Source organism: Pseudorca crassidens, chromosome 2, assembly GCF_039906515.1.
Source record: "Pseudorca crassidens isolate mPseCra1 chromosome 2, mPseCra1.hap1, whole genome shotgun sequence".
In the NCBI taxonomy this organism is placed as follows: Eukaryota; Metazoa; Chordata; class Mammalia; order Artiodactyla; family Delphinidae; genus Pseudorca; species Pseudorca crassidens.
This window is the reverse complement of record NC_090297.1, coordinates 108,699,959-108,717,250: the sequence shown is the minus strand read 5'-3', so window position 1 is coordinate 108,717,250 and position 17,292 is coordinate 108,699,959. Positions and strand designations below refer to the sequence as shown.

Below are 17,292 nucleotides of genomic sequence, written 5' to 3'. Positions count from 1 at the left end.
GGACCCTTTACCATACACCATATTACAAAAACTAACTCAGTGAACTAAAGACCTAAACAAAAGAACTAAAACCATAAAACTCTTAGAAGAAAGCATAGGGGAAAAGCTTTATGACACTGGGTTTGGCAGTGCTTTCTTGCATATGATACCAAAAGCATAAGCAACAAAAGGAAAAATAAATAAATGGGACTACATCAAAATTTAAAACTTTACGGCATCAAAGGGTTAGCGTTAGGGAGAGTGAAAAGGCAACCCACTAAATGGGAGAAAATTTTTTAAGAGTACTTTAAATCATATATCTGATAAGGGCTTAATATCCAGAATATATAAAGAACTTCTACAGCTCAACCAACAACAAAAGAACAAACAATCCAATTAAAAAATGGGCCAAGGAGCTGAATAGAGATTTCTCGAGGTACACAGATGGCCATTAAACACCCAAAAAGATGCTAAACCTCACTCACTAATCATTACGGAAATGCACATCAAAATTACAATAAGATACCGCTTCACACCCATTAGGATAGCTCTTATCCAAAAAACAGAAAATAATAAGTGTTGGTGAGGATGCAGAGAAATTGGAACCCTCGTACGTTGCGGGTGGGAATGTAAAATGGGGTGATGGTCCCTCAAAAAATGACACATGAAATTACCATATGTTCCAGCATTCCACTTTGGAGTATATACCCAGAAGAATTGAAAGCAGGGACCCAAACAGATATTTGTACCCCCATGTTCACAGCAACATTTCACAATAGCCTAAAGGTAGAAGCATCCCAGATGTCCATCAGCTGATGAATGGATAAACAAAATATGGTATATACATACAATGGTATATTGTTCAGCCTTAAAAAGGAAAGAAATTCTGACACATGCTACAACACTGATTAACGACATTATGTTAAGTGAAATAAGCCAGATACAAGAGGACAAATACTCTATGAATCCACTTACATGAGGTACCTAGAGTAGTCAGACTCACAGAGACAAGAGAGAATGGCGATTGCTAGGGTCTAGGAGGAGGGGGCAATGGGGAATTATTTAATGGGTGTAGAGTTTCAAGTTTTGCAAGATGAAAAGAGTTTTGGAGATTGCACAAAAATGTGAATGTTCTTAACTGAACTGAACACTTAAAAATGGTTAAGAGGAAACTTTATGTTAAGTATCTGTTACCACAATTAAAGAAAATCTTATATAACCACCACCACAACAAAAAATGTAAACGCTGTTCTTAGTTCATGAGGCAAACAGAAACTGGCAGCTGGCTGGATTTGGTCTACTAGCTGTGATTTGCTGACCCCTGGCCTACAGTTAGAAGAATGGTAGAAGGAATGTGCCTCATAGCAGTTTCTCTTGCTCGCTTACCAACCTTAATATACCCTTCAGGAAGTGTTTAACCTTTTTCCAAAAGGCCAGTAGTCTTTTTCCAGTATCATCTTATTAATCTTATTGATGTTCTCACTTCCAGTGACCTCTTCCATCCCAGTGTTTGACCTCCAGGATGGTGGACGGAAGATATGTCCACGGTGTAATGCTCAATTCCGTGTTACTGAAGCTTTGAGAGGTCACATGTGTGTAAGTGATCACCTGTGATGGAGATTCAGCTTAAATGGCTACCACTCACTGTATACCTCCTGTAGTGTAGTGTTGGGAGCTTGTGAAGCAAGGACTCTGAAATGGCTTGGAAGCTTTTTAAAGGGTTACTCTCTTTTGGCCTGTTTTAGAATGAACTCAGAAATGTGATAGGATATATTTAAAGACCCTCAAATAGGTCAGAACATATGCGACCTTAATTCCTTAGTTCGTAGATTTTGAACTGCACAGGAAAACAGGCCAACTTGGCCTCAGTCCATTTTCTATTTATTGTGTCATTGGATGAATCAGGAGCTATTAACCAATTTCTAATTCTAGTCTTTTCATTTTTTGGTATTAGTCCAGATGCAAAGGTTGAGACTTCTTCCTACCAGGGAGCTCAGAGCCAGGTTATGCTAGTGAGTGGTTAAAGGATCTAAGACAGGAAGAAGTACAAAGTATGGTGTTTGGAGTGGCATATGGCTGTAAATACACACACACACACACACACGAAAAAGAGTGAAACCTGGAAGCATTTTAGAAAACTGCAGGGTGAAAGCTGGTTGAGAATACCTAGAACCAAACACTTACAGAGAAATGTTAGTGAAGTTGAGGAGTTAGCACATCTTAGCCCCCAGGAGAACCAGGATGATCAGATGTCTTCTTTCTTTATAGTACTGTTGCCCAGAAATGGTTGAATACCAGAAGAAAGGAAAATCTCTGGATTCAGAACCCAGTGTCCCATCAGCAGCAAAGCCCCCATCCCCTGAGAAAACAACTCCTGTTGCTTCCACTCCCTCTTCTACACCTATTCCTGCTCTGTCACCACCTACCAAAGTACCAGAGCCAAATGAGAATGTGGGTGATGGCGTCCAGACCAAGCTCATTATGCTAGTAGATGACTTCTACTATGGACGGGATGGTGGCAAAGTAGCCCAGCTCACAAACTTCCCTAAGGTCGCCACATCTTTCCGATGCCCACATTGTACCAAAAGGCTAAAAAACAACATTCGGTGAGTGTTGAAGAGCCTTGGAGCTCACCTTGGACAAGTGAAGTCTGAAAGCTTCTTACATGTTTAAGTCTTTCTGTTTGGAGAATGGCCCTAATTATTATCCTTTCTTGCTAAGGATTATCATTAAATCAATAACTAGTACTATAGAAGGAGATATTGTGGTAATAAATAAAAGATAACTTTGGGTAGAGTGAGACCAGTGCATCTCCTTCCCCAGAAAAGTTTCGAGATCTCTCTTAATTTCTGGGCTCAGAAGATGTCCCAAAAAGAGGAAGTTGGGTGGGAGGGTGGAGGGGGAAACATGTAATGTCTGTTCTGTGATTTCGCTGGTACATTTTTCCAAGGCTTCTGATTTTTTATGTTGTCTGTACTTTTCCTTTGTGCCGTGCTACAGATTTATGAACCATATGAAACATCACGTAGAACTTGATCAGCAGAACGGTGAGGTGGATGGTCATACTATCTGCCAGCACTGTTATCGTCAGTTTTCCACTCCCTTCCAGCTCCAGTGCCACTTGGAAAATGTTCATAGTCCCTATGAATCAACTAGTAAGTTTGGAAATTCTTAAACTCTAGGGGTATACTTCATTTTTCATTCAGTGAATGGCACTGGTGGGAGCCCATTATGTGTATTTATATGTGGATAACAGTGTCGAGGAAGTTCTTTGCATATTCGTAGTCAGTTTCTTACTTCACTTACCCTATTATCTTACAAGCCTGACTTCTATTCTGTTCAAGCATGAGTCGAGTTCAGTGCTTGATTCTAAATTAAGGGGCTTTCTTTCAGGACCACTGTAGAGAGGTATATGTAAAGAGTTTATTACCTAGATCCTTTTATAGAAGAAGCAGGCATCTGTATTTGGGTCTCCATTTTAGTTAGTACCCTCATAGGTTTTATGAAGGATAAAAGATAATGTTATAGAATACTTCACCATTAAGACAGTGCTTTCATGAGATATGAGTTGGAGTGTTAGCTACACTGTACATCTTACAGATGAGAAACACAGGCTGAATACAAGCCCAGAAACATTTAGTCATTTGCTTTAGAGCAAACACTTCTAATAAGGTGAAATTGTGAGGATTTGAGTCCAGTCTTCTAGAATATTTCTTTTGTCCTTTAAGGGATTTCTAGTTTTTTTTTTTTTTTTTTTTTTTGGATTTCTAGTTTTGTTGAAGAGACAAAAATTATTTAACTATAGGAAAATGTGAGAACAAGACAATATATTTGCTGTAAACATATGCATTGTATGATACCAGTGATAGGTGAAATAGTTCAGAGAAGGGAAAAGATCCTTGTGGATTTCACAGAAAGTAATGCGTAAACTTTTAGGGTCTTTAAATACAAGAAGGATTTAGATGGATGGAAAGTAGTAAGAAAAGATTTTAGGTGATAGGAAACACATAAAGACAGAAATTTTTGCTGCAAATTAAAAATCTTGACTAAAGATGGATTAAATGTTAAGGACATCTATTATTATATGATTTAACTGAAAAGACTCAAGGTGGAGTAAGCTTCAAGCCCAGAATGCGAGTCTTCTACTTTTCAACAGTTCTCTTGTCTCTGGCTCATAGCAGGATGGTTGCGTTAGTCTCAGGAATACAGGCGGATGTAAAATTTTGCAGATGAAGAAGAGACCGTATCTTCCTGTGTCTTTTCTAAGTCTGTTTCTTACAAGACAGAATTGTTTTCCCTTTATATCTCTTAGCCTTGGCCATATTGTCAAGGGAAATGGGATTGCCATGAGTAGCTCAGACTAGTGCTGGTCCACAGAAATATAATGAGTTACATATGTAATTTTAAATTTTTAGTAGTCATTTGAAATAAAGATGTTTTAAAGGCGAAAGTAATTTTAATATTGTATTTTATTTAACTCAAAATAGCCAAAATAAAATCATCTCGGCATGTAATCAGAACTTTAAAATTAATGAAATATTTACCATTCTTTTTTTTTTCTTTTCTTTTTAAATCTGGTGTGTATTATTACACCACAGCAAATCTCAGTTTGGGCTCACCACATTTCATGTCTTCACTAGCCACATGTTACTGGTGGTTACCATATTAGACCGTGGAACTTTGGGCTAATCATTTGTGAGTAGAGTAGATACTGGAATCAAACATCAGAACACTACAGTATAGTGGCAGAGTAGCCAACTTGGTCTAGGTTAGGACCCAAAATTCTTCACTGTCAGTCATGGGAAGCCCAAATAACTCATCTGAATCCCCAGTGAAAACATCTACTTTTATACAGAATCTGGTGGGGTGTGTTTTTGTTATTCCACTTATATATGTACTGTACATAAAAAGATAAATTTTTCCTAATGGGAAACAGTGCAGCACCTCATCAGTCTTTTTCTCTTGGCTTACCACTCTTTTATCCTTGACTATTAATTTTTGAGTATCTTATGACTTAAAATTTACACTGATGAAAAACCTGAGAAATTGTTGATCCAAACAGGTAAATACCGTTTCTGTACTTTAGTATATATCAATCTTATTTTTGGATTCTTTTGTAATTCCCCCTTTTTTTTTTTAAATAACTCCCTTTTTTTTGCATCCATGGCAGATCCTTCATTGAAAGTAGCTTATTTTTTGTGTGTTAATATTTTGAGACCAATTGTTTTCTTTTTAGTTTTGAAAATTTCTTTTCCTTTTATTTTCTGAAGTGTTTTTAAACTAAATTATAGACATAATGATATTTCACTCTTAAATACTTCATTATGTATCTCTGAAAAGTAAGGACATTTTAAAATACATAGCCATAGTATGTTTGTCAAGACATAACAGAATTCATCGTAAATGTTTAATATTATGTATCTTCATTTTCAAGTTTCCTGAATTGTCTCCAAAACATCAATGGATTATTATATTTAATTATGGTAACAGTATAATTTTTAATAGCATTATGTTTTTCTTCACACTTGTTTAAAGACAATAGACTAAGGAAGAGGTAGGGTTGAGGGAAGGATGCTTCAGGGTGATTAATTGTGTTCAGGTGTCAGGAGGGTTCTATGGAAAAAGACTGAAGAAAGGGAGAACCACTTGCTTGATAAAGTAATGGGATACGTGGAATGATGAGATCGGATGAGCCTTAGAAAAGGCATAAGGAATCTGTCCTTCCAAATTTGGAAAACAGGAAGCAAAAGCTGTAGTAGTTCATGCCTGTTTTCTCAAGGCAGGAGACTATGGTAGGTGTTAGGGAGATGAGAGTGATAGTGCTGGGAGGGACAGTGTTAGGTTGCCACTTTGGAAAATCAGTTAATTCTTCCTCTTAAATCTTTTTTGACATCAACTCCAATAGGTGTGAAAGGTTACTAGAGATCTCTTAAATCCACTGATGCCTTTGGTTCCTTTCTTACTGATTTTCTTTGTATGAGATAATATATATAAATCTTAGCATGGTGTTTATGCATTAAAAATTGCTTAATAAATGTTGTTATAGTTGATGTGTGAGACCTATAAGAATAGAGCGGATGTATAGGTTGTAGGAAAAGCCTTTGAGGGTAAAAGAGATCGCCCAGGGAAAACATAGAGAATAAGAAAAGCCTGGACAGAAGGTTGGGAAACACCAATGCTTAAAAGTGTTCTAGAAAAGAAAAAAAGATTAACAAATTGAATTGAGAAGTAAGGGGGAAGAAAACAGGAGAAAATATTGTCATGCCACTAGTTACTGTTTCCCAAACATGACATGCAATACCATGCCTTTGCTCATGTTCTTCTCTCATCTCCTCTGTCTGGCAAACCACTCTTTCAAGGTTCAGCTCGTATATCAGCTTTTCCTCATTCTAGGCAGAATTTTTAATTTCTTTATCTTGTTCTTGTTCTTTATCTTATCTTGTATCTAATGTACCTCTAGGAAGTGGTCCTAAATGGGTTGCAGACACCTTTGAGAATAAACACAAAACTTCCCAGAAAAATACACATTTTACTCTTTTGCAGATAATTTCAGGGGCTACCTGGGTTCCCTGAGACCTCTTCCCTGGACCCCAGATTCAGACCCCTGGTTTTGTTTTTTATTTCAGCTTCACTCATTTGGGGGTACGGGGCAGGGGTTGGACATTGTCCAATAAATAAGCGCTTAGAGCTTCAAATTTACAATTTTCATGTTTGCAAAAACTTGAAAATAATTTCAGTAATGGTAATAAAAATGCAAATAACTATCATTATTTTGCCTGTATAATTCAAAATATGTAACAAAACTTTTGCCAAAAATTTAGAACTGCAGCCTTATAAAAGCTTGATAAAATGGCTAATTTTAAAGTTTAATTATCTCAAATTAGTTAATACTGAAATAACACAGTAACTCATAAGTCAAGAAGTTCTGTTCATATTGTCAGTCTTTTAAGGACAAATCCTTCTTTGTCCTCATTTAGTAAACGTTCAATAAATGTTGAATTATTCATAGGAGATAATCATTGTCTATCCTTGAGCAGAGGGATGAAGTAATGTAGTATTTTAAAAGAATTCATTTGGCAATGGTATATAAAGAATAGATACTGTATTGGAGAGATAAGGAGGTATTAGAAGCCAGCTGATCAGCAGTAGGAAATCATATGGGCTTCTACCAAGTTTCTGCCTGTGAGAATGCAGAAGTGACAATTCCTTGATGCATTTTGAAATAATGGTGACAGACACGGGTTTGGAGTCAGATAATGCCTAGGTTTTGAGTTCAGGAGGAGGTGGGATGTGAGAAGGGAAATGATGGGAAGCAGGAGGATGCTGAATTAAGTTAGAGTAGATGGTAGAATATTATGTTTCGTAAAGAGTTCAAAATCTAGAATGGAACTTTGGTAAAGAAGTCTGAGCTAGAGACAGAAGGATAGTTTTAATCAGCAGCACAAATGTTGAGACAGAACCATTTTAAAGAAAGACTAGAAGAGACTTCATAATTTACTGACTATTGAACATGAAGATATAGGAGTCAGAGAAAAAGATTATGAGTCAGCAGGACTTTGGTCTTATTTTCAGGTGGATTTATTGATTATTTTTCTTCTTACAGCCAAGTGCAAGATCTGTGAGTGGGCGTTTGAGAGTGAGCCACTGTTTCTCCAGCATATGAAGGATACTCATAAGCCTGGAGAGATGCCTTATGTTTGCCAGGTATTGCCTTTTTCTCCAGGGAGATTTAGCCATTTTGCTCTCAGGCTAAATACAAAGAATCCACTAATGAACATTGCCCAGTACCTACTGCACACACTCAGTTTTAGGAACACTGAGGAAATACAGAAGAAATAGTGAACACGGGTTCTATTTTCAGGGCTTCCCATGCAGGAGAAAAACATAAAGGAATATCTGCATGTACCCAGCCGAGGAACCCAGTCTGGGAACATATATATACCTGTACTAAGGGAGTGTCTGTCTCCTGAATGTGCCCTTTGGAGATAGAAAAAAAAACTCTACTCCTCTTTGTCAGAATATGGACTGTTCTCAGACTTTCCTGTCTTTCCCATTTTTATCTTATTTCACGGCTGAATTTATCACCAACATAGCCCTGCAATAAACGTCAGAAAAATAATCTGATTTCTATACATTTAGGAAAAATTTTTTTTCGTATCTTAACATTTTTGTTGCTACCTCTTTTTTAAGGCCTCAGTTGTCCACTTCACTCTTAGCTTATTTTCCTTCTTATGTGACTCAGGTGTGTCAGTATCGCTCCTCACTCTACTCTGAGGTAGATGTCCATTTTCGGATGATCCATGAGGATACTCGGCACCTGCTCTGCCCTTATTGCTTGAAGGTCTTCAAAAATGGCAATGCATTCCAACAGCATTACATGAGGCACCAGGTACCAGGCACCAAGCAATTTCCGTGTTCTTATTTTTTAATTATGGATACAGGGGCCAGGACTGAGCTAAGCAAATAATTTTGGTAGAGAAGATACCATGTGTTTGAAAAATTTATTGAATTCCAGTGATGTGTGCCAGGCACTGGGCTAGATGCTAGAGATTTAGTGGTTAAACAGGACAATTAAACAGTACAATAAAGCAAGAAGAATGTTGTGTTAGGGGAAATACAAGATGTAAAAAAGAATGTACCTATTCTGGGAGCCTAGTAAGGCTTTTAGGAAAGGGGGTGTTCAAGACCTGAAGGATGAGTAAGGATGAGCCAGATGAAGTGGGATAGAAGGACAGAATGCTCTCAAAGACAGGGAAATTCAAGGAATTGAAGTTCAGTGTGGTTGGCGTGTGTAGGGTACAGGAGGAGGTTGGAAGTTAGGGAACAGATCATGGAGAATCTTGTAAGCCATATAAAAGGAATTTCAACTTTTATTATAATAAGTTGTTGGGAAGCCATTAAAGAGATTTTTAGTCCTGGAGTGATGTGTTCAAATTTGCTTTTAGTTAATGATTGCACTGGCTGCTCTAAGGAGAATGAATTGAAGGAGGTTGAGACTAGAGTTAGGGAGACAAGCCAGAGGCTTTTTCAGTAGTTGAGATGAGAGATGATAGTGGCTACGGGCTTTTGAAATGAGGACAAAGAGGATAGAGTTGAGAGATATTGAGAAGATAAGTGATATCTATGATTTAGAAATGGATTTAGGTGAAGGTAGTGAGAGAGTAGTTAAGGATAGTGCCCAGGATTCTGTCTTCGGTAATTGGATGAATGGTGGGACTGTTTATTGAGATAGGAACACTGGAGAAAGTAATTTTTGAGGGGAGGATTATAAGTTTGGATATTCTTTTTTATTACTATTATTTTTTAAATTTTTGGCCATGCCATGTGGCACACGGGATCTTATTCGTTCCTGACCAGGGATCAGACCCACACTCCCTGCAATGGAAGCATGGAGTCTTAACCACTGGACCACCAGGGAAGTCCCAAGTTTGGATATTCTTGACTTAGCAGTATCTATGGACATCAAGTATAACTGACTATTAAATAGGTAGTTGGATATACAGGTCTGAGGCCTGGGAGAAAAACCTGGATTGTGAAAGGTACTTAGGAATCATCATTATATAAATAAGTGGATTTTAAACTTGTAAGTGCTATGCTGCACCCCCATCCCCCACCCCCCAAATTGAGAATAAGGTGAAGGCTTAGGACCATTGAAGTCTCTATCCACAAGGCCAGGACCATAGTCCTGGAAGGAAAACAAGAAGAGTCTTGGTGTCAAGGAAGCTGAGGGGACAAAAGTATTTTGAAGAAAAGAGTGTGGTCAAGTGTTGCAGGAAGGTATCAACAAGGTAGAAACTTTAGAGGCCAGCATTTAATTTAGCCGTTTTGTTGGTTAGCAAGGTGGAAGTCAAATTTCAGTGGGACAGATGATGAGAGGTAAGGAAATGGAGACAACTTATTTAAAGAAATTTGTTTATGAAAAAAATTAATTAATTAAAAAATAAATTTGTTAGGGCTTCCCCTGTGGCACAGTGGTTGAGAATCCACCTGCCAATGCAGGGGACACGGGTTTGAGCCGTGGTCCGGGAAGATCCCACATGCCGTGGAGCAACTAAGCCCATGAGCCACAACTACTGAGCTCGAGTGCTGTAACTACTGAAGCCCCCCGCATGCCTAGAGCCCGTGCTCCACAATAAGAGAAGCCACCACAATGAGAAGCCTGCGCACCACAACAAAGAGTAGCCCCCGCTCGCCACAATTAGAGAAAGCCCGTGCACAGCAATGAAGACCCAACACAGCCAAAAAAATAAATAAATAAAATAAAAAATAAAAATAAGTAAATTTGTTTATGAAGGGGAGGACCAAGGGTGGTAGATCCAGGAAAAGAGGTAGCAAGGGAGAATTTGTTGTTGCTTTTGTGTTTTGTTTTTAAGATGGAATAGGTATGCCTTTGTTTTAAAATACTGCAGGAAAGGAGCCACTGGAGGAGAAGAGTGAAGGTACATAGGGAACAGAAGAGAGAACAAGATGGGTGGGTGTACCTGTGCATAACATCCACATGTGTGCACACGTGCCCTCACTCTTACTTGTAAGCAGGCACTTCTTAGGCTCACAGTAGTGACTGCTGATAATCCACCACTAATGCATTTCCATATAGTAGCGTGGAAATTATCACCTGTGACTCAGCTGAGGTTACAGAGAGAGCCTTGCTATCCTAGGGAAGAAAATCATAGACATGTCGTATTTCAATACTGGGCAGATTGAATCCTCAAAATGGCCTTGGAGGGAGGCATATCTGTATGCATTGATGTGTTAAGAGGAAAAAAACAGCACTGTGTAGAAAGGACTATCATTTTTGTTAAAGAAAGAGAAAGGAAAACAGGTGGTGATTGGAGATGTATGTGTTTGCTATATGGTTATATGCATAGACTATCTGTGAAAGAATACCCAAGAAACTTGGTAACAAGTTGTTTCTATGGAGAGGGACTGAGGGTTGGAGTTGAAGGCAAGCTTACCACATGAAGGAGTACAGAATAAAAATATGATTTTTTTTTTTACCACGTACATATTTATTGTATTTTTAAAAAAATAAGAATATCCAGAAGTAGTAGCACTGTCCATCCACACTGTAAAGATAAAGTAGTAGGGGCAAGTGAAGCGTAAGCCACTCAGCCAAATTGTTAAAGCAAGTCAGCGGGAGGTGGTTTGAGGACCTAGTTATTCTGACTTTGAGTCTGCCTTTCTCTGGGAGCGTGGGAGGTGATGATTCTCACCACCCAATAATAGGTTTGTAACTTTACTTCAAAATAAATAAAGTTATATAAAAAGATAAAAAAATACTAGGTTTGGTGTTAGGTTGTGTATTTCTCTTTTTTCCTCTGTTAAATTACCAACAGAAGGGTGGGAAGAATACGATTGGCAATGATGTACCTTCTCCTCAGGGAAGAAAATTCATTGGGAACCTTTAAAGGATTCTGTCTCTTTTTATTCCCCCTTCAGAAGAGGAATGTTTATCATTGCAACAAATGCCGGCTGCAGTTTCTCTTTGCCAAGGACAAAATTGAACACAAGCTTCAGCACCATAAAACCTTCCGTAAACCCAAGCAGCTGGAAGGTTTGAAACCAGGCACCAAGGTAAAGGGTTTGTTGACATTCCCTTTACAGATCCAAGAAGGGGAGGAATAGAGATTTTCCGTGTTCTGAGGTTTAACGTGGGTAGTGTCTAATTATCCCTTCCCTTGACTCACAGGTGACAATCCGGGCTTCCCGAGGGCAGCCACGCACTGTTCCTGTACCCTCCAGTGATGTCCCTCCCAGCACCTTGCAGGAGGCAGCACCACTGGCCTCCTCAGCGGACCCTCTGCCCGTCTTCCTTTATCCCCCTGTCCAGCGCAACGTCCAGAAGAGAGCTGTTAGGAAAATGTCAGTGCCTTCTTCTGGAGGCTGGGGGCCGGGTGGGCACAGTTATTCCTGATAGCTAGTGTAATCTGGTAGCCTTTTAGGTAGTATCTGTTGTCTAAATCGCCTACAATTTAGGAACCCCTGAGGCAGTAATAAGAATTTTCCTTGTTTCTTGACAGGAGTGTCATGGGCCGGCAGACATGTCTGGAGTGCAGCTTTGAGATCCCAGATTTCCCTAACCATTTCCCTACTTATGTTCACTGCTCTCTATGTCGCTATAGTACCTGCTGTTCTCGAGCTTATGCCAACCACATGATCAAGTAAGTCAGGATTAAACCAATGTTCCTATCTGGGATTTCAGGTTCTCCAGAACTCAGTGCATTCCCTCCCCTGCTTCTGGGGTTTCCTTCTTCAACTTTTAGAGCTGTTTGCCCACCTGTCCTAGCAGGTAAGAGGCCAGACCCGGCTTCATTTGGCTTTGATGGTCTGTGCTCTGATTTTGTAGGACCTTGCTACCCAAAACGTGGTCCAAGGACCAGCAGCACTCATTTGGAGCGTCTTAGAAATGTAGCATCTGACCCTGGTCACCACCACGCCACCCCCAACCAGAATGTGCCTTTTAATAGATTTCCCCCCACCCCCATGATTCGTTTGCATATTAATAGGAAATATTAATGTGATAGGAAAACAGGCTTGGGTTGAGGTTAGGATTGAGTGAAGAGGCATATCTTTTGTTGGGGCATTGTCAGTCGCTGGTGATCTCTAGTTTAGCAAGCAGAACCACGTAACTCATACTACTTTTTGTTTGTCTTCCTCAGCAATCATGTTCCACGGAAGAGCCCCAAGTATTTGGCTTTGTTTAAAAATTCTGTGAGGTAACAAAAAACTTATTGATGGTCTGTTAATTTATCAAGTTTTTACATTAAATCCCTTTTAATATTTTGGGGGGTGGATATATGAATTAATTTGACAGAGAGGAGAAAGGAGGGACACTCTTTTTCTTTATTAAGCCTCAAAGTTTAACTCTCTCTAGTGTCACTGCTACATTTGTCTTATATACTCTTGACTCTCTTTCTTAGTGGAATCAAGCTGGCCTGCACTTCATGTACCTTTGTTACTTCTGTTGGAGATGCCATGGCTAAGCATTTGGTATTCAACCCCTCTCACAGATCCAGTAGCATCCTGCCACGGGGTAAGTAGGAGAGATGGGGATTAGGGAAAAAAGCTAAGGATACAGGTCATACCATGAGTCTGGTGCATCTCTACCTGGCCTGACCCATTCACTGTTTAGATACACTTCACCAAATTGGAAGCATTCTAACCTGAAATTTATATAAGACTGGGAAGACAGTAGGTTTGCTTTTTTGATTGAAATCTAAAGAACTCTTTGGAGGGTTTGTTTCTTCACTGAGCTAACACTTTTTTATTGTCTTTATTTCCCATAGGACTCACTTGGATATCTCACTCAAGGTAACAGAAACTCGCTTGATGGTTTAATTTCTATTATATAGTATGTTTGGTCTTTATTATTACTACTACTACTATTATTATTTCATTTTTCTAGTTTAACTGAGCTTTTTCCTCCTCTCGTTGCTAACCTTTTAGGCATGGCCAGACTCGTGACCGAGTGCACGACCGGAACTTGAAGAATTTGTACCCTCCTCCTTCCTTCCCCTCTATTAAAGCTGCCACTGTGAAATCTGCGGGGGCCACCCCAGCTGAGCCTGAAGAGCTACCAGCTCCCATGGCCCAGGCACTCCCGTCACCAGCCTCAACTGCAACCCCACCACCAACCCCCACTCATCCCCAGCCTTTAGCCCTTCCACCCTTGGCTACGGAGGGGGCGGAATGTCTGAATGTCGATGACCAGGATGAAGGGAGCCCAGTCACCCAGGAGCCTGAGCCAGCATCAGGGGGTGGTAGTAGCAGTGTGATTGGCAAGAAGGAGCAGCTTTCTGTGAAGAAGCTTCGAGTGGTACTGTTTGCCCTGTGCTGCAATACGGAACAGGCAGCTGAACACTTCCGAAACCCCCAACGACGCATCCGGCGTTGGCTTCGGCGCTTCCAGGCCTCACAGGGGGAGAATCTGGAGGGCAAATATCTGAGCTTAGAGGCAGAAGAGAAACTGGCTGAGTGGGTGCTGACCCAACGTGAGCAACAGCTACCTGTAAATGAGGAGACCTTGTTCCAGAAGGCCACCAAAATAGGACGTTCTTTGGAGGGGGGGTTTAAGATCTCTTATGAGTGGGCTGTGCGTTTCATGCTACGTCACCACCTGACTCCCCACGCTCGGCGAGCTGTGGCCCACACTCTACCTAAGGATGTGGCAGAGAATGCAGGACTCTTCATTGAATTTGTACAACGGCAGATTCACAACCAGGACTTACCCTTGTCTATGATTGTGGCTATTGATGAGATCTCCTTGTTCCTGGATACGGAGGTACTGAGCAGTGACGACCGAAAGGAAAATGCCCTGCAGACAGTGGGCACAGGGGAGCCTTGGTGTGATGTGGTGCTGGCCATTCTGGCAGATGGCACTGTCCTCCCTACCCTGGTTTTCTACCGAGGACAGATGGATCAGCCTGCTAATGTGCCAGACTCTATCTTGCTAGAGGCGAAGGAGAGTGGCTACAGTGACGATGAGATCATGGAGCTGTGGTCAACCCGAGTGTGGCAGAAGCACACAGCTTGCCAGCACAGCAAAGGCATGCTTGTGATGGACTGTCATCGCACTCACCTGTCAGAAGAGGTGCTGGCCATGCTTAGTGCCTCTAGCACTTTGCCTGCAGTTGTCCCAGCAGGCTGTAGCTCCAAAATCCAGCCATTAGATGTATGCATCAAACGAACTGTCAAGAACTTCCTGCACAAAAAGTGGAAGGAGCAGGCTCGGGAAATGGCAGATAGTGCGTGTGATTCTGATGTCCTGCTTCAGCTGCTTCTGGTCTGGCTGGCTGAGGTGCTTGGTGTCATTGGGGACTGTCCAGAGCTAGTTCAGCGGTCCTTCCTTGTGGCCAGCGTTCTGCCTGGCCCTGATGGCAACATTAACTCACCTACAAGAAATGCTGACATGCAGGAGGAGCTAATTGCCTCCCTAGAGGAGCAACTGAAGCTGAGTGGGGAACAGTCTGAGGAGGCCTCAGCTTCCACTCCCCGACCCAGGTCATCTCCTGAAGAGACAGTTGAGCCTGAAAGCCTTCACCAGCTCTTTGAGGGTGAAAGTGAGACCGAGTCCTTCTATGGCTTTGAAGAAGCTGACCTAGATCTGATGGAGATTTAAGTGTTGGGGTCATGAGGGGGTGTGGAGTGGGGGTGGGAAAGTGTTAGGGAGGGTAGAGGTAAAGGGGGGTATACCAGGTGGGGGTATTTGGGTTATATTTTTTAATTTTATGCCACCACTCCCCCCCTGATGTTGACTTATACATCCTTGTGGATTTGTGGATTATTAGGAAAACCGATAGTGATCACGTCTGAGCCGATGAGCTGGTCCTGGCCCTGTTGGTCATTCACTTCTGCTAAAAACAGGTTTTTGTGACTTTTTTTTAAATTTAAATCACTGTGCTTGGTATTTTTCTGACAAAATCAAGAAAAAGGGAAAAAAAAATCTTTCGTGGGCGAATGTTAAATCTTTTGTTTCCCCTTTTACCTCAACTGTATCATAGTACATCTGGGTTTTGTTTGTTTTACTGTGTGGCCAGTGTCTTTGGGCATGATGCTATCCAACCATTGTCAATGTGAGAACATTTCTGAAGATGGGAAAGACAAAAATTGTAGCTCACAAACTGGTTTATTATATATATATATGGATAAAAAAGTTTTTTCATTGTGGTCTTAACACTTTTATATAAAAATGAAAATGGAAAAAAAATCCCACTGAACTCTCTCTTCCTTCTCCTTTCTTTCCTTCCCTCTCCAGAGATGTTGGTTTCTACAGCAACTCTAAATATAAAATTGTGGCTTTAAAAATGCATGAAACCACCTTTAATCGTCCAGAATGATGAGTAGATTTTTTCCCTCACCACCCTCCCTCCGACAAAAACACAACAAAACCAATATTCTTTGCACCTGTGATCCTTGGCCCCCTTCCCCATTCTCACACCGTCACTCTGGACAAAGGATCATACATGGGTCATTAGCAAGCAAGAGGTACTGAGGTGATCACACAGAACCTTAGGGTGGAAGCCATTCCCAGTGTATGGGTCTTCATCCTGCAATCCATGGGGGCAGTCCCTGCTTTGTTGAACTTCCTCCTGTTAAGTGGACAGCATACCTGTTCAAGGGATCACATGTCCGCCAGCCAGCAGCTAATTGTGCAAGAAGTTGTATTGAACTTTAAAAAGACCACTTGTTGAAATTCTGCTTACCCTGTGGCTTTCCCCTATTTCTCTTAATGCTTAGAGAAGAATCTGACATGAAGAAACACATAGGGGTGTGCACAAAGAAAAAGACATGAATCTTTATTTTTCACTGCCAGCTTCAAGGAAAGAAAATTTTTTCTACAATTTGCATGAGGGATTTTTTTTTTTAATTGTATGTACTCAATGGCTATAAACTGAAACGTACTGTAACACACAGAGAAAAGGAGCAAAAATCCAGGTCCACCTTTCCCACAACTATACTATACTTCTGTCCATCCTGAGGCTTTCTGCAACGTTTCCCTCCTGTGAGCCAAGGAGGCAACCTGCACAGGCTTGTAAATGGTTCATCTTTAAAATGTACATAAGTGGAACATTTAAAAAAAATGAGGGGAAATGGATTTATAAACAATGTGGTTTTTTTCTAGGTTACCCTATTTGAGCAGGCTTTCACAGACTGGGAGATGCTCAAGATGTGATGGGCCTGGTGGTACAGGTGTGACATTTGTTACCACCTGTTTCTCCTCATCCGTTTTTTTTTTTTGTGTTTTTTAACTCCCAGCACACTATAATATAGTGAACTGGAGTAGTCCCCTCCATAAACAGCTTGGCCAGCTTTGTGAACCCATGGCATCTGAAAACTGAACTGAGGATCCACCTGGGCTTCTCTTCCCCAGCTTTTTGCCTGATGCCATTTTGACAGAATATGGACTTTTGAGTCAAAACTTTGCCTTTCAGAAAGTTCAAGAACTATGGTCAACGCTATCTGCAGTGACTTAATCCTTCTCTTTGGTAGTCTCCGCAGCAGCCCCAGATTTAGCAGAGCTGGGTTCCTGGCCTCTGCACACTGTATGACTTTCTCAATGGGTAATTTTTTTAAGGCCATAATACCAACAGTGGATCAGCTGGGTTTTGGCCAGGAAGTTACCTTTGTGGATTCTGCCCGCATGGCTTCGTAGTATAGGAAGTTTTTTTTGTTTTGTTTTTTATAATTCAGTTTAATCAATAAACAAGTATTTATTGACTACTTTGTGTTGAGACTGAATGTGTGGAAGATTCAAATTGAAAGCTGACAGTTTTCTTTGGCTTGAATTTACTAGTTGTAATCATGGGTAATACA

General features: G+C 40.6%; 1 protein-coding gene across 6 annotated transcripts in view; it reads left to right on the top strand.

Annotated features, from left to right (window-relative positions):
* Nucleotides 1-17,197, top strand: part of POGZ (pogo transposable element derived with ZNF domain) — a 48,355-nt gene extending 31,158 nt beyond the window's left edge. For 4 of the 6 annotated variants that reach the window (XM_067727769.1, XM_067727768.1, XM_067727766.1 and 1 more), the window contains 12 exons: nt 1,469-1,575; nt 2,248-2,585; nt 2,980-3,134; nt 7,583-7,683; nt 8,222-8,368; nt 11,419-11,553; nt 11,669-11,841; nt 12,000-12,140; nt 12,639-12,695; nt 12,900-13,012; nt 13,266-13,290; nt 13,426-17,197. In XM_067727769.1, coding sequence (XP_067583870.1) covers nt 1,469-1,575; nt 2,248-2,585; nt 2,980-3,134; nt 7,583-7,683; nt 8,222-8,368; nt 11,419-11,553; nt 11,669-11,841; nt 12,000-12,140; nt 12,639-12,695; nt 12,900-13,012; nt 13,266-13,290; nt 13,426-15,097 — 3,164 coding nt within the window. In that variant the 3' untranslated portion in view covers nt 15,098-17,197. The remainder of the gene's footprint in view (nt 1-1,468; nt 1,576-2,247; nt 2,586-2,979; nt 3,135-7,582; nt 7,684-8,221; nt 8,369-11,418; nt 11,554-11,668; nt 11,842-11,999; nt 12,141-12,638; nt 12,696-12,899; nt 13,013-13,265; nt 13,291-13,425) is intronic. The other 2 variants (XM_067727770.1, XM_067727767.1) reach the window with 2 other exon arrangements.
* Nucleotides 17,198-17,292: the final 95 nt, after the last annotated feature.